This window comes from Vicugna pacos, unplaced genomic scaffold (assembly GCF_048564905.1).
Source record: "Vicugna pacos unplaced genomic scaffold, VicPac4 scaffold_19, whole genome shotgun sequence".
Lineage (NCBI taxonomy): Eukaryota > Metazoa > Chordata > Mammalia > Artiodactyla > Camelidae > Vicugna > Vicugna pacos.
This window is the reverse complement of record NW_027328740.1, coordinates 54,813,321-54,841,296: the sequence shown is the minus strand read 5'-3', so window position 1 is coordinate 54,841,296 and position 27,976 is coordinate 54,813,321. Positions and strand designations below refer to the sequence as shown.

The following is a 27,976-nucleotide window of genomic DNA, read 5'->3' as shown; positions in this document are numbered from 1 at the left end:
TCCCCTTCAAGCACAATTAATATGCAGAGCTTAAATTCCCGAGATGATGGTAATTATACAGATGCAGCCTTAAGAACTCACAGCAAATTTTTATTTCTTGGAGAAGTCAACACGGGAAATGTATTAAAAGGAGAAAGATTTCTTGGGAACATGTTCCTTGTGGTGACATTAAATTTGAATATAAATAGACATAGAATTGATTGTTCCTGAAAACCAGTGGAATCTGAAATGAGAGACAATAATTATTAAAAAGTGTCACCTCAATTTTACCTCATGGCATTTGTCTAGATACTTATCTATTGACATAATTCTGATGTTGAGTGCTATGTGATTTAACCACCTGTGGTTTACATTTTTTTTTAAGATAACAAAAGCTAGTAGAGCCTGTGCTTTTAAATACCTCTCACCTTACCCTGCTAGTAGCACTCATCAAGCAAGTATAATGTAAGGCTGAACAAACTAAAATGTGATTAGGAATTTCATATGTCGAAAGCATGTGGTATCATATACTGGCATAACATAGGGCTAATATGTCAATAACTAGGTTATAAGACCAACATATAAGACCACTGTCCCATAAGATTATATAAATAAGAGACTACTGTCCAAAACATGTGAAAATAGATCAGTTAATATCACATGTGTGTTTGTATTTTTATTGATATTGAGAGCCAGCTATCATACTGGAAAATAGCATTCAGTGGAGTTTCAGAGGATTCACTCCACTTACTTGTCTGTGAGTACTCAGTGGCTAGCTGACCTTGAGTGAACACTTAACACTGATGAGTCTCCAGCTTTTTTCTAAAAAATAATATATTGGAATGGATTCAGTCATTCTCTGACAACTCTCAGTCTGGCTTTAGTCTTATCTGAGCCCTGGGATGTTAACATTATGGAAATTATTTACAAAATATAAATATATAGTTCTAGTAACACATGAATGCAATTGTCTATTTTAGGACTAAGAAACTGATATAAATATTGATGGTCATTACCTATAAGACCTACTAAAGGAAATAATTGTACCTAGATATTCTTTTGTTGGACACTGTGTGAAATATACATTAATTGTTCAATTATTTGAATTAGAATACAGATACACGTGACTCAAGACTTCCAAGAATAAAACAAATCCATTTTTTTTTCTTTCTCCCACAGACAGTACAGCCTGGGTCTCCATGAAGGCAATGCCAAATTTCACAGATGTGACAGAGTTTATTCTTCTGGGGTTGATCAGTCATCAGGAGCTTCAAGTTCTCCTTTTTGGGGTGTTCCTTGTAGTTTACATGATCATGCTGTTAGGGAACATTGGTATGATTATTTTGATCAGCATCAGTCCCCAGCTTCAGACCCCTATATATTTTTTCTTAAGTCATCTGTCTTTTGTGGATGTGTGGTTCTCTTCCAATGTTACTCCCAAAATGCTGGAAAATTTATTATCAGAGACAAAAACCATCTCCTACATGGGGTGTCTGGTGCAATGTTACTTTTTGATTGCCCTTGTCCATGTGGAGGTATATATCTTGGCTGTGATGGCCTTTGATTGCTACATGGCCATCTGCAACCCTCTGCTTTATGGCAGTAAAATGTCCAGGACAGTCTGTATTTGGCTCATCTCTGTGCCTTATGTCTACAGATTCTCTGTTAGCCTGATATGCACCCTGTGGACATATGGCTTGTACTTCTGTGGAAATTTTGAAAACAACCACTTCTATTGTGCTGACCCTCCTCTCATCAAGATTGCCTGTGGTGGGGTCCACATCAAAGAATACACCATGATAGTTGTTGCTGGGATGAACTTCACGTATTACCTTTCAGTGGTCCTCATCTCCTATATCCTCATAGAAATAGCCATGCTACGCATGCACTCTGCTGATGGGAGGAAGAAGGCGTTCTCCACCTGTGGGTCCCACTTGATGGCTGTTACCATGTTTTATGGGACTCTTATATTTATGCATTTCAGGAGGCCCCCTGAAGAGTCTGTGGAGCAGGGGGAAATGGTAGCTGTGTTTTATACCACAGTGATTCCCATGCTGAATCCTATGATCTAAAGTTTGAGAAACAAAGATGTGACAGAGGCAGTCAACAAAGCAATCATCAAGGCAAACTTGGGGCAGTGAAACTGCAATAGATATTTCTGAGTACATTTCTACTTGTGAAAAGTGTGTAGGCATGAAAGTTCCTAGCTCAATAGAGACTGTCTAAAGGCAACTCTTACACATACTGAGTTCCAGTCTAACCCAGTGATGCTTTTACCCCATGAATGGCCTCTAAGTACCAAGATTGTTACTCCACATATGCAACTATATGATTCAAACTGACATATTACACATTCACGGTGTGTTTAAAATTGTGCAGTCACTGGAGGACTCATAAATAATTTGAGATAAATACATTGTGTTTTGGAGATATCTTTTTTAGAATTGAACATGATTTCTATGATGTTTTCTTTACTGAAATTTTGTAAGAAATATATAATTTCATGAGGAAAAGAATAGGAATTCATCTCTATTCCCTGATTACAGAATGCTGATGGACCCTGATTTACCAAATAACTTTTTGATAATGTTCATACACACATGGACTTTTGATAACAAAGCTGTATTCAGAATCTTCAACTAGTATTGTAACACAGTCCTAAGTTTTGTTCTCCGTATATATAGCTTGATAGTTATCAACACTTTTTGTGTGTCAATCTATTTACTTACCCTGATTCTACTCCTTAGCATGGATTCTGGTTAGTTTTCTTGGTTTTAAAGGGTGAAATATTTATGACATAAAGACTTTCCTGTCTTCATCATAATAAAAAAAATGAACCAATATGAGCTTTCTGATATTTAAAAATCTAACCTTTGTTCATAGCCTTCATCCTATTAAACCTTTGGTTGATATGATTTGAAACTATTGTTTGTTTCCAATTTCTTCTCATGAATGTTACATTCTTTGGTTCTGTTTTAGCAGCTTGAATCAAGCTTTCAGGGCTTAGAGTGGATCAACCAGATAAGAAGCCCTGTTCAACTAAAAGCCATTGCACTGGGTATGCGTTAAACTATGGTCAATACAGCTCAAAATGATATCCACCAGGACCCAGTTAAAGTTCTTAAAATCTCACTGTTCCATTTATATAGATTGGTACCCACTTAATCTACATTCATTCTTGCTATAGGAAGAATACAGACTTTTCTTCCCTTAATGACTCTCATCAGCATAAAGGTGAATGGGAAGTAGAAGTAAATTCTGATGATTGAGTTTATTCTTGGGACTAAAGAAGCCCTGTTTACTTACCCTGATTCTACCCAGGGCTAATTGAATTAAAAGGAGTGCACAATGAAAGATGTGCAGGAGGACTCTGAGAAGTAACTTATGGTTTTGGAAACACCACTGGGAGGATGGACTAATTCAAGCACATAAAGTATGGTTGCTCAGGCTAATTTACTAGTTAACTATAAGCCACTTTCCTTCCGATTGGATCTGAGAAAAGGTAGCTGATGGGAGGAGGGATGTTCTTTTTCACAAATTTAGGTTCTGAGTAGGAAGAAAAATTACCATTAATTGCTATAGGAAATTACATTAACAAAGTGGATTTCTTTTTTATGTTGTTAAACTACCCAAATTTGGTTCTAAAGAGTTCATGTCAATGTGGTGTCAAAGTAAGACCGCTCAAGAAACTTTTGCTTTCACAGAGATTGGCATTGTAGCCTGGCATTCTAAGATCATATGTTCTCTGATGCTTATGGCAGAAATATTCCTCAAGGTCCACTATTTTATGTTTACTTTTAGAAATAAAACACTAGCCCTCCAGCTGTTAACCACAGTTGCCCTCATTTCTATTAGCCAGGTAGCTAACATTGTTACAAATGTTTTGGCAATGAGCTGTCAGTAGAAAGATATGCCTAAAACCCAAGGTCATTTCCTCAAGTCAGAGCCACTTGATGTGGACTTTTTCCTTTCTCTTCCTTCTTGAAAATGTTGCCACTGAAATGGTTGCTGTAGATTGAGACAAGAAAGCCACATACGGAGGGTCTAATTGCCTAACCCACACCCCATAACTCACACTGTCCCCTGAGAAAGGAATCAAATCCTATGTTACTAAGTCACTGTGTTTTAGGAGTTTGCTCCTTAGACAGCATGGCTATAGTGCTGAAGTTGTTCTTATAATTCTTTCCAGAAACATGGCCCTTAGCACCTGGCCTCTGCATCTGACCACTTCCCAGGGCAAATGTTGCCTTGAGGATGAATGTCTCCTCAGAAAATGTCTGTTCTGACACTGAGTATACTGAGCAAAGAAGGGAACCTGGTTCTCTGTCTTAGCCAGAAGGAGGGAAACTCAACCTCTGGTCTTAGGTGATTGGTTGTATCCCCTTTTCCTAACTACTTGGTGAGTCCTTGGACTTGTCATGACCTCCAGCTGTCCATTTAGTTGGTTTTGAATCCCTTTGGCCCCAGCTTCTAGGTGACTTCTCCTCACTAGTTTTTGCAGGCACTTACAAGGCTCTTTCACAGGCTCAGGGAATCTCAGCCACCTCTTCTGCACTGTGTTTGTAGGTGTGGACCGGATGAGCTTCCACCAGATGTTTTAGACAACACATCTTTAGCTCTTCTTACTTGGTATGAGTTGAATTGTGTGCTGATAAAACAAATGTATTCCTTCACCAATTTGCTGCAATGCTGGGACTCTGGTTTTTCTATTAAGCTTTTTGTTTCAATAAAACAGGCTCTACCTCAGGGAGGTAAGCTATCCTTGCTGCTGCAGGAGCTCTTCAAACCCCTCTGGGCTTTCTTTGGGCAACGGTGTAATTTTGCAGCAACCTCACCTGAGTCCACTGAGCTACCCAGAGGAAGGGGCAGCAGATTCCTTTCCAAAGAGTTACTAACCTTTATATCTTGCTCGCATCACCAGGCTCAGGTTGGGACCTTACTGCTTGCTTCCAGAAAAATGGCTCCTCTGCTGTTAGGAGATCTCTTCTACTTTCCAGTTTTCTGTATAAACTTCACTGTTCAATACTATGCTTTTGGGATTACAGAACAGGCAAAACAAACACAGCAACAACAAAGGTGTTTTCCTTATTTGAGTTCTTGCCCTTGGCAATTCACAGTCATGAGTTCCAAGATTCATTTTTTGGTATGATGCCTCTGCCCCCCAAAGAAATTAATTTAGAGCCTGAAAGGCATAATTTTAATTCTGCCTTTCTTCAGAATTTGTACTGTTTGTATCCACTTAGAACACCTCATTGTTGATTTACTGATAGAGTTGGTGTTGTTTAAGGAGGATGTAAAACTAATTTTTAAGATACATAATTTAATATGACAATATTGATGTCTTCACAGAAATCTAAATTCTAAATTAAACCATGAATGCTGTCCTAACCTAACTTGGAATAGCGAGTTAAAGTGGTTATCACAAGCTTTTGATTAAATTCTACAATTTCTCTTGCCAGTATTTCCCAAAATACAGCACAAGAGATAATTTCACATAGCACCCAGAGATTGTGTTATTTTAACTTTTTGAGTGTTCAGAATTCTTGTTACTTTATGAAGATTTTGGCATGGATTTTTCTCCTTTGCGTTGGTTACAGAAAGTTTAGTTTTCAGATTTGTTTAAATAAGTTTGTGAGTCAATTAAAATATATTAAGCAAATAATAAATGTTCTAATACATGAAAAATAATAAAGCATAACATTAACTAAAAGTCAGAAAACACAACCCTATGGCAAGTCACTACCATCATACACATACACACACAAAATCACACACACTGTCATATAAAGATAGATAGATAGGTAGATAGATAAATAGACAGATAGATAAGCTGATAGATAGACAGACAGATAGACAGATAAACTGACCTACCTAGTTACTCTATACATAGTATATAGTACAATATGTGTATATTATGTATACTGTGGTATATATGTATATGCTTAATTAAGCAACTTCTCAGGATACTAGCTTTGAATCAGGCACTACTTCCCACAGGGTTTTTAAACCACCCTTTCTTTAATTTTTTCAGAGCTCTATTGTTTCTGCAATTTCCAAGACCATTAAGTCATTCAAGTGGGACAAAATCTGGTAAGTCATCTGTGAAATTCTCTGTTGCCATACTGTTTTTTTATGTTAATTTTAGTCATACATATATATATACATATATATCAAAAGAGAATTGTAGGGAAATCTATCGGAGGGACACCAATGGGTTTCCCACGTTGTTCAATTGAATGTGACACTAGGACAGAATCAGCTTTGAACACCTGACCTTTATAAGCACCACTCACTCAGAAATTAATAATATTTAGGCAGCTGTTTCCCATCACTGACAGGTGGTTTTGAGGAGCCTGGTTAATGAAAGTCAGAGATGCTATTCAGCATCATCCAGCTAGAAGTGGTAATACTCAGGTTTGAACTCAAAAGCACAATTCCAAAAATGAGCTTTTTTTTTCTAGTTTACTGAGATGCCATAGCTTGAATGCAGGCAGAATTTGATTCCTGGTCATGCCTGGGTTAGAATAATGAAACTTTCATGAGATGAAAGCAGAACTGACAAAGAGAATGAAAAAAGAAATCAACTCAAGGTAGCAGAGTGCTCACACATAATCCTAGCACATACATCATTGGCATAGCTTCACTTCATTCATTTGAAAATGAACTTCATTTGTTCATTGCTTGTTCATTTTGTTCATTGTTTATTGTTCACAACTGCATTATCAAATGAACAAAATGTATTTCCTGGTTTGCCAGATTCATTCTAACATCTATCACGGTATGTATGTCATGGTGGCACAATATTATAATACAGCAGGCTGACTTATTTCAAATCCATTCACTTTCTAGCTGTCTTACTCTTAGAGGAGGCCATTAAAAGGATTTTTCTGCTAAGTGACTCACAAGATAAACCCTGGCAATTTGGTGGCTCCTTACCCATTCCCTTCTCCTTTGAATGTATGTTCTGCCCACTGTTCCCAAAGTAAGAAGATGCAGGTGTTCTTGAAACCATCTGGATGGTATGTGAAAATGAATCCAGTTAAAGCTTCTTTATACATGTTGAAGATTCTGGCAGACAAATGCAGAGATGTACATCCAAGACAAGCCTCATCTGTAAGTTATTTTCCTTATCAAACCTGCCACCTACCACTCTAAACTGGTCTGTTGCTAGCTGCATCTTCTTGCAGAGTGTCCAACACTTTGAGGCAGGAAATATTCTGTTTGTTTGTTTTTTGATCACTAAGAATGACTCCCAATATCATGCACATGGTAGACATGAACATTTGAATTTATGAGTGAAAATACAATCTATTATATTCCAGTTGAAAGTTTAAGTGGGTTTTGAATTATGTCTCTTTATATTACCTGAGCATGGAACTATATTCTTGACATCTAATAGCCACCATATTTATCTCTTGGTTTTAATCTACCCCTTCCTGTCCCCCAACCCACTGTAATTTCCTCATACCCCTAAAACTTTAAAAGACCTTTACAAAGCACAGCTTTGCTTAGGGAACTTAAAGATAGATCTGCATTTTTGTTTTGATAGAGTAATAAAAGGGAATATGGCTTTCCAAAAGCTAAGTCTTGTTCCCATGTCTACATGGTGAAAAATGACTTTCTTTCAAAGGATGTGCTAATCATGCAATTTTAGGGAGTGGCTAGTAGTGAATGTGGAGGTCAGCAGCAGAGAGAGGAATGATGGGTCACAGACAGAGAACATTGGAGGAGGAGGCTATCACATGGAATAACATGGGGATGGATAAGAAACTTATTTCATCACCATCCTTGCCCCTTTCTCTGTCTTCCATGATATACAAAACAGGAACAATTTTGAAAAGACTGATTAAACCTGATTATCAGTTGAATAGAAGCTAGTCGGGTCAAAGCTATCAGTGTCACATACCCTAAGAGTAGCAATTTGTTAAAAATGTAAATTCTACTCTTTTAAAAATTTCATCTTACTATTGATTACATGAAAACTAGAATTCATATACAAAATCATTTTACTCATATAAAGAATGGTTAAAAAAATGTACTTCATCAAAAGATTAGAAAAACAACATGTCTGTCTGCAAGTGACATTGTTCCAAGTCATGATTTGTTGCAAGTCACTTTTTAAAGTTTATTAGAGGCAGGACATAGCATTTGTCAATGGCTTTCCTCAAGGCATTCTTTAATTCTTGGTTCCTCAAGCTGTAGATCATGGGGCTGAAATAGGAATGACTATTGTGTAGAACATGGAGGCCATTTTGTCCATGTCAAGGGAATGGTTTGATTTGGGCTGCAGATACATGAAGATCAGAGTCCCATAGAATATAGTCACAGTGGTCAGATGAGAGCCAAAGGTCGAGAACACTTTGCACCTCCATTCTGTCGACTGGATTCTCATGATGGCAGCCGCAATGTGTAAGTAAGAAATAAGGACGGTGGTCAAAGAACTGATCATATTGAATCCAGCAAAGATGAAAATCAACATCTCCTTGAGGCTGGTGTCTGAGCAGACAAGGGCCATCAAAGGACATCATCACAGTAGAAATGATTGATGACATGGGGGCCATAGTAGATCAGTTGGTAAGTAACAACTGTGTGGAGCAAAGCAACAGAAAAGCTATATAAGATGGGGCCCATTACCAGCTGCATACACACCTTTGGGGACATGACCACCATGTAGAGAAGAGGACTGCAGATGATGACATAGGGGTCATAAGCCATTAATGCAAGAAGGATCATTTCCAAGATCAAGAAGTTCAGGAAAAAGCCCAGCTGTGTGGCACATGCATAGAAAGTTGCAGACCTGTGTCTGGTCAGGAGGGTCTGCAGGAACTTGGGGGCTATTGATGAAGAGTAGCAAAGGTCTACAAAGGCCAGATTACTGAGAAAAAAATACATGGGTGTGTGAAGTCGAGAATCCAATTGGATTAGTGAAATCACCCCAAGGTTTCCTACCAGAGTTAGAGAATATACCACTAAAATGAGCAGGAAGAGAATGAGTTCAATCTCTCTATGGACTGAAGAACCTAAAAGAATGAATTCCGTCATCCTGGTGCTGTTCCTTTCAGTCATTTGTTCCAATCACTCAATTGTTGAAGAAAGATAAGTTAAAGACCAAAAAATTGCTGGGCATAAGAAATTGTCACCAGACATTAACTCTTGTGTGTTTTAGCTTCAGAAATTATTGTTCATTGTGGTAGAATATCAGAACAAACAAACACATCCCATTTGAAACTCTCCTCTCTGGCTGTTCATAATTTTATGAGGTCAAAAGTTGAGTGCTGATAAAAATAAACCAACTAAAGTCCACAGAGTAAAGATGAAAAAAGTGAACCATATGTTTGAAAATGTATTTAATATTTTAGATTCAGATCATTTTCAATTATATTGAATAAAGAGAAGAAGCCATTTTTTTATTTCCTGTTCCCATATCTTCTTCTTGGTAGAGCAGAACCTTAATGTAGTAATTTATTGCCTTTTTGAGTAGATACTTTAATTTGTTTTCTAAAGTATAGTTATCAAAATTAAAGTGTTGTGCCATGTTGCATTTTAACTATTTATGACATTTATAATCAAGAATGTTTTCTACAATCTCTGTTAAGTTTTCAGTGATTATAACTACATTCCTCCTTTTAAAAGGTGGCAATCTCTTTGATGAGAGAAATAGAAAATGTGAGGAAGTGAGACTACTGCCTTATGCTGTTCTACTTGCATGATGTGTCATTGTGAATTAGATGCCTCTTTTAACTTCTAAAGGAAGATAAATGGCTAACTCTAATTTCAAGAGGAATGTAATAAAGTAAAAATGTATCATCCTTATCAAATTAAAAAAGTGTACAAAGTAGAAAAAATAATTCCTGTTTTCTCCTCAAACATTTTGTCCAAAGGGAAACTTTTTTTTCTAACAGATCAGTGAGAGTGGTCAGAAAATTATTCCTTTAAATTTCTTTCTTCTCTCTCCATTGAATCATCTCAATATTATTACTTGTACCTAATGTGCTCTCAAAAAACAAGAAACAAAAAATATATATGCATACATAAACAAACATACACATACATACAGATATATGCATATATACACACATATGCATAGTTACATATTAGTGCATATTTAAAACCTGACATGAAAACAAAATTTCCCTCCATCCATTTATATTCCACTTAGCAAAGTCAAGACCTACCTTGTGAGAGATGTGTTTGAACTGGCTTGTTTTCCTGAACTGGCATCCTAACACAGCTACAGTGCTATAGCTCACTATTCTGGGAATAGAATAGAAGAAGAAATGAGAAAACATTGATTTGGCCGCCATGTGCTCACTACCATCCATGGCAACATATTGACTCTGGTCCCACTCTCGGTCTTCGACATTCCAAATGATAAATATCATTTCAGATGTTTTAGGGGTGATTAGTGGAAGTGTTGGTAGTGAGTTACTTTCTTTGTGCATACATTGGAATTAGGCTTATTTTTTAATTTTTCTTCTTTGTAATTAAAGAAAAACTTGCAAAACCCAGACATGCTCATCAATTTCAAGTTGACCCATGAATGTCTCTGATAGATGTTTCTTAAACCATCAACATTTCCCCCTGAGAGAAAGACAACTCCCCCCCACACAAAGGCTCTTCATCAGAGGATTTGACTTGTGACTTTTTATCAACAGATAAAATGTGTTTTCTTCTTATAAAGGACACCCAAGTCTCAGGCAGAAGTTGAAGAAGATATTTAATTCAGGGAGGGTTAAGAAAGGTGTTTCATTCTTGAGAAGAGACGTCAGCTTCATCTAGTTGGAGCTGAACTAGCCAGGATCATCTCCTTTGTTTTAAATGGGGGAAGACTGTGGATGGCCTGGAAATAAGGCGCTATGGTAATGACCGACAGCAGCACTTTTTAAACTACCAGCATGTGGAAGAAATCTTCCCCTGAATGTTTCCCCAGGGGTCTCCTTTCCAAGGACTCGCTCAGATACTCGGGATATGTGAATGAGTACACCAGGTCTTTATATAATGCAGTCTCAATTCTTTTGAGAGTTAATTCCTAGAGTTCCCCCAATGTGAGCGCACCAGAGTGCAACTGTGCAGCCTCCAGTGTGCAACCATGATTAGAAATTTCCAATTAGATGAAGATTAGCTGGTAAAAACAAAGGTAACTTTAAGTTATGTTTGAAACTAGAATAATGTCAGCATGAAATCACTAGTCCTTGGTTATGTATGTCCAGTTCAATTGTTATAAACAAAACAAAGAAAAGCAAAAACAAATGGCAAGCAATTCAAATATTACAACCACTTTTAATGTATTGTCATCATTTGTTTTCATTTGTCCCTTCCATTCCCTGTGATCTTCTCAGCCAAAGGGATTCTGATTCAATAAAATCAACCAGTTTCTGTATATATTTTACAAAACCTTGGAGTATTAGTATTGATAGGTATGGGGCATTTTTATATCTCCTTTATTTTGTTAAAAATATATATACATATACATACATTTTTCTAGGATGAAAAGAAAGTACAGTTGAAACCTAAACAACACAGGTGTGAACAGCGTGGATCCAGTCATAGGAGATTTTTTCCAATAAATACTACTCCAGTACTACACCTCCCGAGGTCGGGTGGCTCTGCAGGTGTGGAGCTGCAGGTGCAACTCTACTGTAAGCTTATAGGCAGATTTTCCATCTGGAGGGGTTGGTGCCCCTAACCCTACGTTGCTCAAGGTTTATGTTAGCTGTTTACAAAATTTGATATACAGAAATATATGAAAAAAAAATCTCTGGAGGTAACTGCTCTTTAAGTTTGGGGACAATTCATTTTTCATTTTTCTTTTTTTTGTATATTATTAAATTGTAATCAGAGTATATGACAATTTACTGCTTATAATGAATTTTTTCCAGCAATTCATTTCTATGGGGAATTGGTCCAGGATACCTCTTCCTTCCCCCAGTGCATCATTGCCCAACCGGTGGATGCTGAAATCCCTCATTCACAATTGCATAGAGCAGTCGGACCTTCAATCCAGGGGTTCCACATCGGCAGATTCACCAACCATGGATCTTGGATGAATCACAAATTCAGGACCCACAAATATGAAGGGCAGATGGTATATTGGGATTTTACATAACATTCGAGATTCTTCCCAAAGCACGGCTTTAATTTATCTATATTAAAATCTTGGGTTTTTTTCTAATTAGGAAAATAATAATGCTATGATAAATTCTCTTAGTCAAATTGATTTAGGATGATCCAATATTTTTAGGATAAATATTAAAAAATAGAAATGAATAAAAGAATGTGTCTATTTTAAAATGATTTGCTTATTGCTAAATTATCTTTTATTCCAGAACTGATCCTAGCAGAGTTGTGTGTGTTTCCATGTTGCCTCCAAATCAGGCCCTCCGACCTTTCTCGAGATCATTCCAGTAAGCCGTTTCCTCCCATTATTAAGCGGAAAGTCCCCTTACCAAGGTTGTGTTACTCAGCCTAACAGTGGTATTTGTCATAGGTCACCATTCCTTGGTTAACCTTCTCCACTCAAATTCCCCCCTCTCCTGGTTTTCTTCCTGAACGTTCCTTCTCAGGTTCATTGCTGGCTCCTCCTCATTGCCTTGACATCAAAATGTTGAGGGGACACAGCTCAATTTCTTGCAGAGCTGTAAGCATTTCCATATTTTTCTGCAGTAACAGTAACAATTATCCATACAGTTTTTACTTTTCCAAGCTTATTCTCTAAAAATGGTGTTTTCTCTTTTATGTATATTTCATCATTAGTAAACTATATATTAATCATTGATAAAATTTATATTTTAGCAATAATCAAACACATATTAGCAAAAGAAGAAACATCCTTTTAAAAAAATAATGAGCTTGGCATAATTGGGGGTCAAATTGCCAAAAACTTTCTGAGAGATTCATTTATTTCTCAACAATTATATATTAAATCCCCAGTTTGTGTCAGGAACTACATATCAAGTGTCTAAAAAGAGACTTCTATTTAGTTCTTTTTTCTTTTTAATTCCTAAATCAATTTACATACAGCATTTTATTTTCTTCACCCAATTTTTGGCACATAATTCCTACTTACCTAGTTTCAGTCTTTCTTACTTACTGGCAAAGGAGTGTATGGCTCCACATGAATGGTCGTCTGCATGTGTCTTCATTCACATTCCTTTAGTTTTTATTGAAACACACACACATATATATGCAGTTATTCCACTGAGACTTTTAAGCTGTACATTTGACTTATTCCTTCCAGCAAGTTTATTTTATTCATTTTTCATGGAGTGACTGAATTTGTTATCTTTTAATATGTTTTGATTGTGATAAGATTTTTGTGTCCTGTTCATTTCTTTAGAAAGTGATCAAACCACAGTAATAAGCACTTTATCATAGTTCAGTTTATAATTTATATTCCGAAGGCATGCAGAAGCCAACCCTTTGCCCACTTATTACAGCTCACAGACCATCACCTCCATCCAAACTGTGCACACGTGGTATATGCTGTCTTATATTGCCTGTAGATGTATTTCACATTTGCTATTGCAATCTTATTTCCATTTGAGTAGACCTTTCCCTTTCAGACTTTTTTGGATTTCTTTATTTAGGGAAGGATTAAACCCATCAGTATCCTTTCATGCATTCTAGCAGGGCCTTCCACCCATAACATGCATCAAAAACCTTAACTGTGAAAAAAGTGTAGTTTGACACCAAATTTGAAAGTTTTTAATATGTGATTAAATTTCCAAATTTTGGAGAATTGGTCAATATGCAGTGTCTTTCCACAGAATTTGGAAATTCCCAAGTGTCTATTGCTCGCTCGTGCTGTATAATGTGGAAAAACTTAGGTTAGTGTTTCCATTTCTAGTCAGGCTGCAAAAGTTCAGAATATGTGGGAAAATAAAGAAAAATGCCATTTTTTTGTAGCAATTGTAATTCTCCTCCTGTTGATTTTAATTAAATAATTGCTGATTATTATGTAAAGAGAAATTGAAGTCAGTCATTGCTTTTGTGTTAATGATGGAAGTCTCTCTGGGTCTTATTAGAAAGTTCTTCATTGCCAACAGAATTCCCTACTGTGAATTGCTAAAAGTGAATTTACTTGCTAATCAGTTTCAAGGGGCCTTATTACAATGCATTTCTTAGCTTTTTCATGGGGACATATTAACAGAAACCAATCTCGACAAATGGGAAGTTTCAATCCCAGATTAATGACTGTGCCGTGTAGTTTGAATGTGTTGAAATCATCATCTGAATCCTCAGGGGCAGCAGTTTCCTCAGCCTTGAATCTCTTTCCTCTGGGAGACAAGAAAGCAGTGGGAAGAGAAGATTTGGATCAGGATCTGAGTTTTCACTCAGGCTTGTCTACTCTGTCCTCATGTGCACTTGGGAAAGTCATAAACTCTGAGCCTCAATTAAGAAATAAAAATACTACTTACAGTGCAAGGCAAGTTTGAGGAGAAAACCTTTAATAGATATTACACTACTTTGCAAACTGCAACCTGATTGTGCTTGATGATTAGGAGTAGAATGATCATGATGACAATCGTGACAACAGTGACTGAAGTTCATTAGGTGTTTATTAAGTTCCAGGCCAGGCATCAAAAAGTTCTTCATACTGCACATCACAATTCCTCACAAACACTATAATGTTGAAAAATGTTCCCCCATTTCAGATAAGGGAAGCCCAGAGAATTTAAATAATGTGCCTCAAGTCACAACTGATGAATGTGTTAGCTAGAATCAAGATTCAAGGTGGAGCTGCATAATGGATATATAGTTCAAAATTAATCTAACCCTAAAATTCTCAAGAATGTGTTATTATAGTGTCCCTTTTAGTATGTATAATAAAAATCTTGGATACTTCTTTTATTCGTAGTAATAGTACAAATATTGCTTTAGGTAGGTAAATATATAAATACATACATATGTTGCCGTTAGATGCAACCGGTGTTCCAGGTTCTTGTCCCGTCACAGAAAGAATTCAGAGACAAGACTTACAGGTAAAAAAGGTAAAGTGAGGATTTATTAAAGGATGGATAGTACATTCTCAGGGGAGAGCATGTAGGCTCAGGGGAGCGGCTGCCTGGAGTTTCTTTGGCAAGTTAGTTACATGGGGTGTAAAAATGAATGGGCGGAATATTCATTGAGGAGGGAAGGGTTTGGGGTCATATTCCCTGATTATCATCCCAACTCCACCTTCCCAAAGGGAGGAGGGATTTTTGTCCTTATTTAGTCTGGATCGGAAGCGTCATGGCGTCGGTGCATGATGGGTACTTGTGATCTGCAAGGCTAATTTTATTTAAATGAGGGCATAATGAGCAAAAGGATACATTCAGACACTAGAAATTCCTGCCTTTTCTCACCATTCTTTGTTCTTCTCCAGGCCACTTGTCACCCCAAAAAGCATGATCCCTTATCAGCCCCAAGGTTCCTGCTTTTTTTTCTCTGCCCAAGGATCCCTCCTGCTCACATGACGTGTGGTTTCCTGCATTTAGCCTGTGCCCCTCCTTTCTGCCCAGTTCCTGCCATTTGGTCTGTGTCCCCCTGTCTCTGCTCATATCAAGCTAGCTGCCTGCTCTAACACATACATATATAAATATGCATTTATCATTACATTATTTTATATATCTCAACCAAATAAATTATTTTTCACTTCTCAAGGAAAATTTCACTTTAACTATGAATCTCTTATCAAGCCAGCAACCTAGCCCAGGGAATAGTAAACTACATAAGTGCATCTCTAAATTCTCTTATTTTTAAGATACATGCATATCATCTGTAACATGTAAATTTTTCATTCTGAATTTCATTTTTGAATTAATTTATCTGTGTATCAGTCTCTTTCCAATTCACTGCATGTCATTCCACAGTGTTAAGCCACTATTTTGTTTAAGGGAGTTCTTTGAAACATATCTGACTGTATCAATCTTGTAGATAAGACATTCCCATTGTTTCTGCCTCCTATAGGATTCAGTCCAAACTCATTAATATGAAGGACAGTGCTCTGTGTCCAGGGCCCTGACTGTCTTCCTGACTCCCCTGCTTTTCCCTCTGCCACGTGCCACACAGTGTCTCTCCTTCCCTAACTGTGCTTGCAGTTTCTGTATCACTGAAATGCTTTTCCAAAGCTTTTCCATTCTGCATAAATGTCTCATTCCTTCTCATCTTCTCACTACAAGAACAAAAGATAAACTTGTGGTAGAGTTTTTTTTTCCAAATTAACTCAATCTTCTCTTTACCTGACCCCTAAGCCACAGGGGGATGTTCGAACATTTCTCAGTGTCCTCTGCGACTTCCTTGTGTCAGTTATATTTTTCACACTATGTTGTAATCTGTGTGTTCCATATGTTCCTCTTACTCAGCTATGAGCAACCTGAGGGCACAGACTCCAACAGAGTCATAATTTTAACTTCAGTAATTTATATAGGGTGACAATGAAGGTTATTATTTTGTTATTTTAGAAAACACTGAGCTAATTTGAATAAAATATAAAAGAAAAGTGGCAATGTATTATAGTATCATTTCTAAGCCAACAATTCTATTCCTTTAGTGTCTTTGTTATGGAAATGACAGGCCAGCCAAGAAACAAGCACCACCGGAGGGTTGGAGTACTCAGATATATTACGTCGGTGGGCTCAGAGCTTTGGAGCAGAAACCCCTCTGAACCCACTGGTGTAATACATCTGAGTACTCCAACCCTCCGAGTGGTGCTTGTTTCTTGGCTGGCCTGTCGTCTCTGTAACATCTTTTGATCTGATTATTTTTAATGTATGTCTTAGTTCAATACACATAGAAATAGTGGGTATCACACTGTTGTAAATAAGTTTTCCTCTATTGTTTTTTTTCTACATTTCTATTATAATGGGGTGTCATATGGGGGGAAGTTTTAATTATTCTGATTGATTGATTTCCTTGGGGTTTGCTGATCACATTATTTGTAAAACATATTTGTACTTCTTCCTTTTAAAAATCTATGGTTCATCAGTGATAGGCCTTATAGGTGAATAAGAACTAGTTTCTGGAAATCAGTTTGGTTAGACACGGCTTCAGATTTCAATGGTCTTTTTAATCTGGAATGCGTAGTAAAGGATTTATAGTTCCCTTTTAACTAAGAACCAAATTCATTATCTTTTGGAATTAAGACCAGTACCCTCTGCTTTACAAACCAAATCTCCTCCTTTGTTGACATATAATATATCCTGTACTAAATCTTACTGCTAAGCTCTTCCTTAGTCAGATTCAGAGGTATTAATCTTAAAGGACAATTTCTTGCTCATTTAGAAAATATTTTGAAGGCATATACATATATATGTACATAAATATACATTTCTTATTTTTCCTGAATAAACATTTGTTGGCCTCTATGATAATACTTTTAACAGAGATGTACTAATATTTCAGACCCCAAAATGATGCTACTTATAAATTTTAACAAATTTTAATCTTTTTACTAAAGAAATTAATTATTATATAATCAACTCTTTACTATGGAAATTTTCAAACATGTACAACATTAGAAGATTTGATAGAATAATCCCCACCCCCCCCACCAGAATAGCTTCTAGCTTCAGCGTGTCCACTCATGGTCAGTTAGGTTCCATCCAGCCCTCTTGCCCAATCTATTAACCCCCAAAGATATTTTGAAGTAAATCTCAGACTTCAAACGATTTCATCAATTGATGTTCTCCAGGCACAGAACACCAGGAACCTCTAGTCACAGTTGTGTTGCTGTTGCTTGCTTCAACTGGGAAGCTCATACACCACGGGAAACAGGGGCATCTCAGTAAGAAGACTTAGGGACCAGGCTTTCTAAGAGATTTCAGCCTATGAGGTCATTTACAACAGGGTTCAAGAAGGCACGGTTACACTTTCAACTGGATGATATCAAATGAGTTGTTATGTTAATGGTTCCTATTTAGAAAGTGGATAAATTGGAGGAAGGTGAAAGCTTTAGGTGGTAAAGAGCAGCAGTCCCTTGTGTTGGCCAGATGGACAGGGTGTCTGACGGTTTTGTGGTTTAGGCAGTGTTACTGGTTTTGCCTGTGCTCTGCCATTATTACAGAGTGATCCTGCCTTGCCTCACTTCACCACCTTTACCACGTAAACTTTTCTCATATTCATGTTTTGGGAAATCATTGATATTCTGTAGCAGAATGCTACAGCTAAGCTTTTAGCGCTAGACCAGATAGATCCCTTTCTATTGGCTGCATCCAACCGGATCTGGCTACTGGGCATTTGTGGGAGATACAGTGGGTATGACTGTGCTTTGGAGCAGAGCAGTGTGGAGAAGGGTAAATGAAGGATTATGTCTCTGGAGTCTGTCACAAGCAAGGCTCTTCCAGTGACTTGGTGTGTGACTTTGACCAAGGTGCCCAACCTCTCTGTCCTCTCTGTACTTCAGTGTTTCCCTTGTAAACAGAAATACTAATAGTATTTATAACAGAATTCTTGTAAGCATTATGTGTACTAACACACAGACTGCTTACAAGAGTGCCTGACCCAATGTGAATGACCCTATGGAAGTGTTTGTGGATATTAATGTTATTAATAATACTATGCTCTTTTCTGGGGGTGGTAATTTATTTATTTTTAATGGAGGTACTGGGGTTTGAACCCACAACATTGTGCATGCTAAACAAGCATTCTACCACTGAGCCATGCCCTCCCCCTAAGGTTATTAAAGATTGTGATGTTCTTTTATTCACTCCTAGCTGGAAACAGAGAGAGGTAATTACATGAGGCTGAGGAGTCTTACTTTTTCATCTGTTTAAATGACCACATTAAACTAGCTGATCTCAAATGTTTCAATTGAGAGTGATGTAAGTAATTAGTTGTGGGAACTTGAAAAATTGAAAGCAAGGGTTAGAATGCAATCTTGACATCTGGTGCTAAATTGTCTTTCTGTATGCTTATAACTTACTTTTCAGAGTGCTCATGTATTCAATTATATATGAGTTAACTTATTTGACAAGTTTTTTGTTTATTTTTTTTTTCAGTAAGGAACCGTGTTAGTAGTCAGGGAATCAGTAGTCAGCAAAACAGACACAGACCCTGTCTCACACAGCTGACAGTCTATTGTGAGAGAGACTTAAATAAACAGTTAGATAAAAGGGCATTTAATCATAAACTGTGGTCATTCCTTTCAAGTAGAGGTGCGCAGTGATGAGAAAACATAACAGAACCCCAGGAAGTTCAGGTTTCAGCAAAACATCCCTTAGAAAATGATGCTCAGTTTGAATTCTCAATTAAGAGTTGACAAAAGGGATGGGAGGTAGGGACATTATCTAAGAGAGAAGAAAGAGTATGCCAAGTTCTGTGGCAGGAGGAAACTTAGGAGAAGAAGCAATGGTACAGTCACTAAGAAAGCAATGTAGAAGCTCCTCAACAAATTGAAAATAGAATTTCCGTATGATTCAGCAGTCCCAATTTCAGATTATATATATATGTAATCAATGTATCATTATATATATAAAATCATTGAAATCAGGATCTAGAATAGATATCTAGATATCTCACTCCCATGTTCACTGCAGTACTAGTCACCATAGCCAACACATAAAAACAACCTAAATGTCCATTATTGGATGGATGGATAAAGAAAACGTGATGGGTACATAGAGTTAAACTTCACTTGGGCTTAAAACAGAAGGAAATCCTGCCATGCGTGAAACCACGGGTGAACCTGGGGGATATTATGGTGGGTGATATAGGCCAGTTCTAGAGGGACAACTGGTGCATTATTCTACTTCTGTGACGTATCTGAAATAGTCGGTCATAGAAACAGAGCCAGATGGTGGTTGCCAGGGACTGGGCAGAGGGTTGAATAAGAGTTGTTTAATGGAAAGAAAGTGTCAAAAGAAAGTGTCAGTTTGTAAGACAAGTAGCTCTAGAACCTGGTGTGCAACACTCTGTATCTAGTTAACAGTACTGTGCTGTGTGCTTCAAAACTTAGCAGCAGAGATCTCATGCTAAGTGTTCTTCATACAATTAAAAAAATAAACAAAACAAGGAAATTGTGGTATCAATGAAAGGAAGTGAGATAATGTACACATTTTCAACTTAGTCTAACTAAGACTGGAAAAATGTTTACTATATTTATTAATAATGTGAGACTCCAGCTAGAAAGGAATGGTTTCAGGGGTGTAGGGAAAAGCTGGATGGAAAGAAAAAACATGTACAAGAAATTGAAACAACTGCATGATTTCTTCAAGAATTTGGACTACTAGAGGGGGTGGGTACAGCTCAGTGGTAGAGCACATGCTTAGCATGCACGAAGTCCCAGGTTTGATCCCCATTACTTCCATTAAAAAAACTAAATAAATGAATAACCCTAATTACCTCCCCTGCCCCACTTAAAAAAAAAAAGAATTTTGGCTACTGCTCTGAGTAGTTGTTTTAAACACACACACACACACATTCTGTAATTGGTTAGAAAATGGTTTTCTAGTTTGAAACTTGTGGAAAAAACTGGATTTCACCATTAGTAATAATGCATTTCCCTTATTGTGTAGATTCACTAAGAGAGACTCTGACACTGTGGTAGAAGTAGCTCTGGTTTTCAAGCAAGTTCTTGGGGTATCTTCATTTTATTTATTATTCTGATTTGTCTTACTTTTTAAGCAAATACCTTTTGAATACTAACTACTTATCATAGAATTTGCTGGGATATTTGCATACATTAATTCATCTAATATTCACAAAAACATAAAAGATGCTTCATTTTTACTTGATTTTTACAGTTGAGGAAATTGAGACTTGAAAAAAAAATATGGATATTGCCCACATTTTCATAAGTTCAGTTATCCAAAACTTAATGCTGGTCTTATCCTTTCACATAATTTGATTTTCTTATTCAAATGAACCAAAGTTTACTGTTCTTTTTTTTTTTTTTAAGCCTGTAGTATAGCCTTCTTTAACTTTCCTGGAGATTGATTGCTATACTTAAAGTATAGATCCTTCAAGGATAGTGATAACATTTTAATCCCCAATATAATTTGTCCAACTCATCTTACTTTGAGAAAAACAGGGAAGGGAATATTACCACTTTCAGGTATCTCTAGAGGTTCAAGTTTAGGCTCAGAGGGATCTAGGAACTAATAAATCACCCAAACAACTTCAGAATGAGCTCTCTGGGAGCCAGGATCTGGCTAAGCAATGAGTCATATGGAGTTTGTACATGGAGTGAATTGCCAACCCTCCACCAAGCTGGCTTCCCATTAGAGACATCTCTCCTTGGTGAGCTGTGGTATTTAATTGAACCAGTCTGCTTTTAGAGATAATGCCTCTAACATCCCAATTGCATTTCCTATTTTCATACCCTCTCCTTTTCAGTTCTTTGTAAAAGATATCTGGTTGTACTTAAAATACTACATCAATCTTCAAATCTATTCCTCCCTTCTCTCTGTCTTTATCTCTCTCTCTCTTCTACACACACACACACACACACACACACACACACACACACACACAGACACATTAAATGACTTTGTACTGAGTTAATCAATTAGAAGTACCCTCCCTCCTGCAGTGGCACCCACAGAAGAGAACAGTTCCTCTTCTAGGTGGATGGATTAGAAATAAGAGTGTAAGTGAGGATGTGAGGGCGATCTGGCTGCGACATCTGTCACCCCATTGATCGCCAGGGTTGATTCGGCTGATCTGGCTGGCTAGGCGGGTGTCCCCTTCCTCCCTCACCGCTCCATGTGCGTCCCTCCCGAAGCTGCGCGCTCGGTCGAAGAGGACGACCATCCCCGATAGAGGAGGACCGTTCTTCTCGGTCAAGGGTATACGAGTAGCTGCGCTCCCCTGCTAGAACCTCCAAACAAGCTCTCAAGAGTGTAAGTGAGATTTCCTGTCTAAAATTTTCTCATGGGAATGAGTGGCCACGAATTGCTGTATACTTAGGTGTAGGTAACAGTGCTTTCTAAGTCCATATTTGGTCTTTGGAAACACCAAACATAAGGTAAAAAGTCCCTGCTTAAGTAAAATCTTTACGTCAAGACTGTATGCTTACTCTTATTTTTAATGTAAAATAGAACTTGGTATTTCATTTCTCTAATATTGCCTCTCAGAATAGGTTTTTGGCCTCAAATTGTAGTCTAAAAAATCAGACTCAAACCAGTGCATCACAGCCTTTTCCCATGCCATGTCATGTTATTTGCATGTGTTTTGGGATACATGGAGGGAGCATTTGATGGTTGAAGAAGTCACCAGGGCTGCACATCTGCAGTGCACTGGTGGTACACAATGCCTCTGCAGGCTGGGAGGTAAGCTCTGGTACAGAGATCAAGCTCCATGTAGCTGTAGAATGAAGGATGCTTGGCTTGGAAAAGCCGCTGTAGACCCTGACAGAACACCAGGCAGGACATTGTATCACTAGGTAGTAAGCAAATTAGGAAAATTCTTGATTAATAGAGCAAAGTATAAGAAAGAGGAAGTTTCTCAATGACCTTTTTTTTTCTGTCTTATAGTTAAACACTATTTGTGCAAGCCATTTCTGTGGAAAAGTAATTTATTTTTGCTACTGAAACTATTTCTTTGGTTATTTTATTTTATTTCTTATTTTACTTCTTTAAAATTCAGATAAACTCACACACATACACACACTGATTGGAATTTTATTCTTGTAACCATAAGTTACTATAGATTCTATGTATTATAATAGTAAAATATTTCTGTTTGCATTAAAATTAAAATTCTTTTAGTATAAACTGATTAAAATTGCCTATAAACTTCCAATTTTGATGATTAATCATTAAACATAAATTTAGCTTTTGCTTGAAATTTGTCTTATTAATTAGATGGGAGTGTTTTCCTAAACTGTTTAGAACTCTGAATAGTTTTATACCTTGGAGCAAGGAATCATACAAGATTTCAGATGAGTGAGAAATATTTTCATTTGTAAACTGGGAGAAGGCTGGGCTTTGAAAAGGCAATATACAAAAGGACCAAAACCATAGGTGCTCTCAGGCAAATCATTTTCACAAAGAGACAGGCATGGGAAACGGAGGTACTGAAAATTAATCTTCTTAAAACTGTTATTGTCCTCCTAAACCTTGGTGAGTCTTTTCATATAAAAAAATAGGCACATTCTAAGTAGAATTTGACTGGCATGATGGACTTATTCAATCATAGGTTGGGCAAACAAAACTAAGAGAAACAAGTAACTTTGGAAGTATGTGTGAGTTATGCCTGCCATTCAAACTGTGGACTGAAATAAATGAACAACCTAAAATTTGAGAGTTATGTTTTATTCGGTAGACAATTCTGAGGATGCAGCCCTGAGGGACTGCGCTGAAGAGGTAGGGGAGGGGCTAGGCTATATAGGAGCTTTACAACAAAGACCACGGGGTTGGAACCTTAAAAGATTGGTTGTCAACTAAAGAAAACCAAGCATCTCAAGTTAAAGAATTTAGCGCTTTTCTATGTATGGGAGGAAGCAAATGTTTGGGCTCACTGAATTCATTCCTTTGACAAGCACCTAGCTATCTAGGGCCAGTATCCTCTCCTTTCTTATTCTGAGTCCGCTCAGAGGGCACCATTATGAGTGGCTGCAGAGGCTGGGCTGCAAGCCTGTCCCCACTGGGGGTTGGTGGCAGCCACTGATGACTTGATGGCTTCAACATTCTCTGTTTACTGACATGGTTTGCAGTATTTTTCATTCACACAACCGCTGAGTTTGTTCCTTTGACTACTGATTCTCAAATATGGCTGTCATTAGAACTGACCAGGGAGCTTTAAATACACTGAAACCTGAATGTTACCCAGACATTTTGATTAAATTGGCAGAGGGATGCCTGGATATTAGGATCTTGACAACTTTATAGGTGGTTTCAATGTGCCATAAAATTTGAGGCAAAACTCACTTAGGGAAAGACACAATGAGCAAGAAACGTCATGCTCATTAAAAATACTTTGACATCAAAGGTGTCAATACTTTAAGGATGTCCCTCAAAATCGACAGAGTGTGGAAATGACTGAATAAATGGTGAGGCTTTGGGGTGGTAACTGCTCCAGAGCAATCTGCAGAAACTAACTGGAGGCTATGAAGAAACATTGCTTTTAAAAAATAGAGGAATTAATAAAATAATCTAGAAAGTCATTGAGTAGGTGCAAAATCATAAATGGTGCACTCTATAAGCATTTTAAAGGATTTCATAGGTAACTTTGTTTCCATGTAATTTTTAAGTTATTTAAATTTAGAATCCAAACTCCAGCTTAACATGCAACTCCATTATATATAAACTTCATTTTTGTTTGCTTCATTTGCTACTTAAATATCCCCCTTAATAGTAAGTAGCTACCATAGTTAATGTTCTCACTGATGCATTTATTTTCTCACTCAGCTGATTTGACATGTATGTTGCAACCACAACAAATCCTGAAATTACATAAAATAGAAAACAAAAGAAACTAATGCACAGGTGGCCTTTGTTATTTTAAGTAAAATATTATGATATATATAAATCAACCTCTTCCTCTGACCCCGTTTTTCAGCGAGGGTGGTCTGCTTAACTTTTCCATTGTATGGTAGCCTTTTCATTATTCTTAACTAGCAGTCAAACCATGTCTTCACAGCTGGAATTGATATAAAAGACTTTGTGAGAACACGTTGAGTATGTGCAAGCCCTGTAAGAGAACCCTTAATTCAGAGTACTCGTGAGAGAAACAGTTTTTAGCAGGAGGGACAGCATGATGTAATAACTTTTTAGACACTCAGGCTTCTGCAGTTTTACCTTGGCAAAGTACATGGAAAGCTTAGCAATCTTTAAGAAATTACAGGTGTTATGTTTGTCTTCTCTAAGCTTGAAACATTAGGTTCATACTATAGATGATCTGGATGTATCTGCCAGGATGGTTGCACACTGGGCAGCATAATTTGATGTTTAGGAATATGGGCTTTGCAGTCAGACAAACCTGATCACCCCCGTACTATACCATGTGATCTCTGGGACCATAGCTGTAAGCCTGGGTTTTTTTCAATTGTTTATCAGGGATGATGGGATAGAATTTCATCATACTCTCAGTAAAAGACTATTGTAAGTTAATTCATGTATTGCACAAATTAGAGTATCTGATAAGGGCAGTCCTCAGTAGCAACAGATAAATACTTATAGTAGCAATAAATAAAATTAAAATATGAAGGAGTTTGATGTGATGATGTTTCAAGGTTCCTTTCTTTGTTAGTATATTATGGTTCCACTTGGTGGGAAAATAAAGCCAGGGGCAAAAATAAATTTCAAATAGACTAACATTGGGCTTAATGAGGTTAGTCTTTTTTTTTCAGAGTTGGCAGAAATAAAAATAATTTCAATTTTTCAGAAATGTTCATCAAGAACTCTACCCACCTGTATATGTTTCCATAGAAGTTTGATTACAACTGGCTGTTCTTTAGGATATGTTGCTAAAAGTGAAACCTACTAGAATAAGTCTTTGGGTATCATGAGCCCTTGAAATATACTGACACATATTTATGGGGAATGGGGTTTATCTACATGCAGTTTAGAATAAGTTGTCTAATAATCTACTTATTGGTAACTCTGGGCAACAAACTTCAAAGTGTGGTTAATTTTGAATTGGAAAGAAAACCATATCTGCTTAATTTTTATGCAGATAAAATTGCATGTTTTCCCATAGTTCTTGTTAATTTCCTTTTAGCTTCTACAGCATCCAGCCCTTACTCTGTAAGGGAAGGGATGCAGGAAAGTGAGTCAGTCACAGATCACTTTGAAAATTTTTAAAACTGTTAGAACATGCACAAAAATGAAAAACAGGGAATACAAATTTACTTTTATTTATAAATTATGTATTTTTATGCTGTGCTGCCATATTTATATGTGCACAGAAGACTTAGGGGCACCAAAACCACTGAAATATTACTGGTAGCTGTCTCAAGTGCTTTCTTTCAGATAATATTTAAGTTTAACCAACATTCTCCCATAGTTTCTAAAATCACAAAACAAAATAATGCTTAAGAAGTGTATTCTGAGAGCGAAGAACTCTTTCCCTGGGGCAAGAATGGCATCTAGTTGGAGAGCTAAGGTGTACTTTTTGCCCACAAGGTAACAAAATTTAAGGCTAGAAGATGCTAGTGATCACCTCCCCCAACACTGGCAGAGGCCATAAAAAATACCATTCTTGCTCTTCATCTTATAGCAAAATCTGCAGCCTTCATCAGACTCAATGGCTGAAGTTAATGTCACTCATGTCACTGAATTCATTCTCAGTGGAATTACAGACCGGCCAGAGCTTCAGGCCCCTTGCTTTGTGGGTTTTCAGTCACCTACCTGGTCACAGTGCTGGGCAACCTTGGGTTGATATCCTTTATCAGGATGAATGCTCGGCTCCAGACATGGGCATACTACTTCCTCAGTCACTTGGCCTTTGTTGACCTTTGTTACTCCTCTGCTATCACTCCCAAGATTATGGTGAATTTTGTTGTGGAACACAACATGATTTCTTTCCATGCTTGTGCAATACAACTGTGCTGTTTTCTCACCTTCATGATCACGGAGTGTTTCCTTTTAGCCTCCATGGCCTATGATCGCTATGTGGCCATCTGTAGACCCCTGCATTACTCCACACTGATGTCAAAGAGGGTCTGCATTCAACTAGTGGTTCCATACGTATACAGATTTCTGGTTGCCCTCTTCCATGCCATTATCACCTTCCACCTAACTTACTGTGGCCCCAATGCTGTTAACCATTTCTACTGTGATGACCTCCCTCTCTTGGCTCTGTCCTGCTCAGACACACATGTGAGGGAAGTTCTGATCTGTGCCTTTGCTGGCTTTGATATGATCTGCTCCTCTTCCATTGTCCTCACCTCCTACATCTTTATCACTGGTGCCGTCCTGAAGATTCACTCTATCCAGGGGCGACACAAGGCCATTTCCACCTGTGGCTCCCACATGGTGGCTGTCATTGATTTTTATGGCACGCTGATCTTCATGTACCTACAGCCCAGATCCAGCCACTCCCTGGACACAGACAACATAGTATTCTACATGGTGGTGACCCCCATGTTGAACCCCCTAATCTACAGCCTAAGAAACAAAGAAGTGAGAGATGCCTCCAAGAAAGCCTTGAAGAAAGGCTGTGAAACTGTAAAGATGTTAAAATTAAGAAAATAATAGTAATAATAGCTTATTAAATACAAGAAGGTAAATGAATCAAGCTTTCTCTTTCTGACATTTCTTGTAATTCTTTCCCAATCAACTGGAAATGTGGCTTTCATATTATCTACCAGGTCCCTGGCCAATTCTGGAAAGTCAGTTTGATTCCAAGTCCTGTTCAGGCTACCATAGCCTTTAGATACCAGTGAAATTATGTTTGAATAGAAACACAAACATGGTCTCAAATATACATACATGTATCCCAAGCAAGGGCATCACTGTGTCTTTGTTAGAACTGAGGACTCTGGAACCAAGACTACCTAAACTTGAATTCTGTCTTCTTCCTTTTTTGACTGTGCAGCTTTGGGCAATGAACCTGAACTCTGTGACTCTCTTTCCATTTTTGGAAAATAAATAAGACCCAACTCATTGTTTGGTTTTAAAGACTAAACAGATTATTATTTATAAAACACTTATAGCAATATCCTGTGATAATAAATGCTATGTAATTGTTTGCTATATAAGTGTTTGTTATGTATAACTAAAAATTAACTCATCGAGCTCTCAAAAATTTACTTCTTTAAGTAAGAAGGAAAAGCCTGATTAGATTTCTATTACCTGCTGGGCACTGAATCAAGTAGTGTTACTTATTACAATAAAACAAATCTCAGAGTTGGGTAAGATTTCACCACTGGGCTTCAATTTTTCACAAATTGTGTAAGGTTACATAATTAGTAATATGAAAATTCTAAGTGCAAATGCAAGTCTTTCTGAATTTTGTTTTCTTTAACCACTATGAGTATTATAGATTATCTGGACTTAAAAATATCATTATTGGATTTTTTAAAATATAAGTGGAAGAACATGGTTTATAAGAAACTGTTTTAAAATAAATAATTGAT

At 37.3% G+C, this 27,976-nt stretch overlaps 1 protein-coding gene and 2 pseudogenes across 1 annotated transcript; 2 read left to right on the top strand and 1 right to left on the bottom strand.

Annotated features, from left to right (window-relative positions):
• The first annotated feature begins 1,178 nt into the window (after positions 1 to 1,178).
• On the top strand, positions 1,179 to 2,051 carry LOC102531201 (olfactory receptor 5M9-like). Its single transcript, XM_015251939.3, has one exon. The coding sequence runs from the start codon at positions 1,179 to 1,181 to the stop codon at positions 2,049 to 2,051; it is 873 nt and encodes a 290-aa protein (XP_015107425.2).
• Positions 2,052 to 8,090: 6,039 nt separating this feature from the next.
• LOC102530961 (olfactory receptor 8U3-like) lies at positions 8,091 to 9,045 on the bottom strand (annotated as a pseudogene).
• Positions 9,046 to 26,142: 17,097 nt separating this feature from the next.
• Positions 26,143 to 27,092, top strand: LOC102530703 (olfactory receptor 8U3-like; annotated as a pseudogene).
• The last annotated feature ends 884 nt before the right edge of the window (positions 27,093 to 27,976 follow it).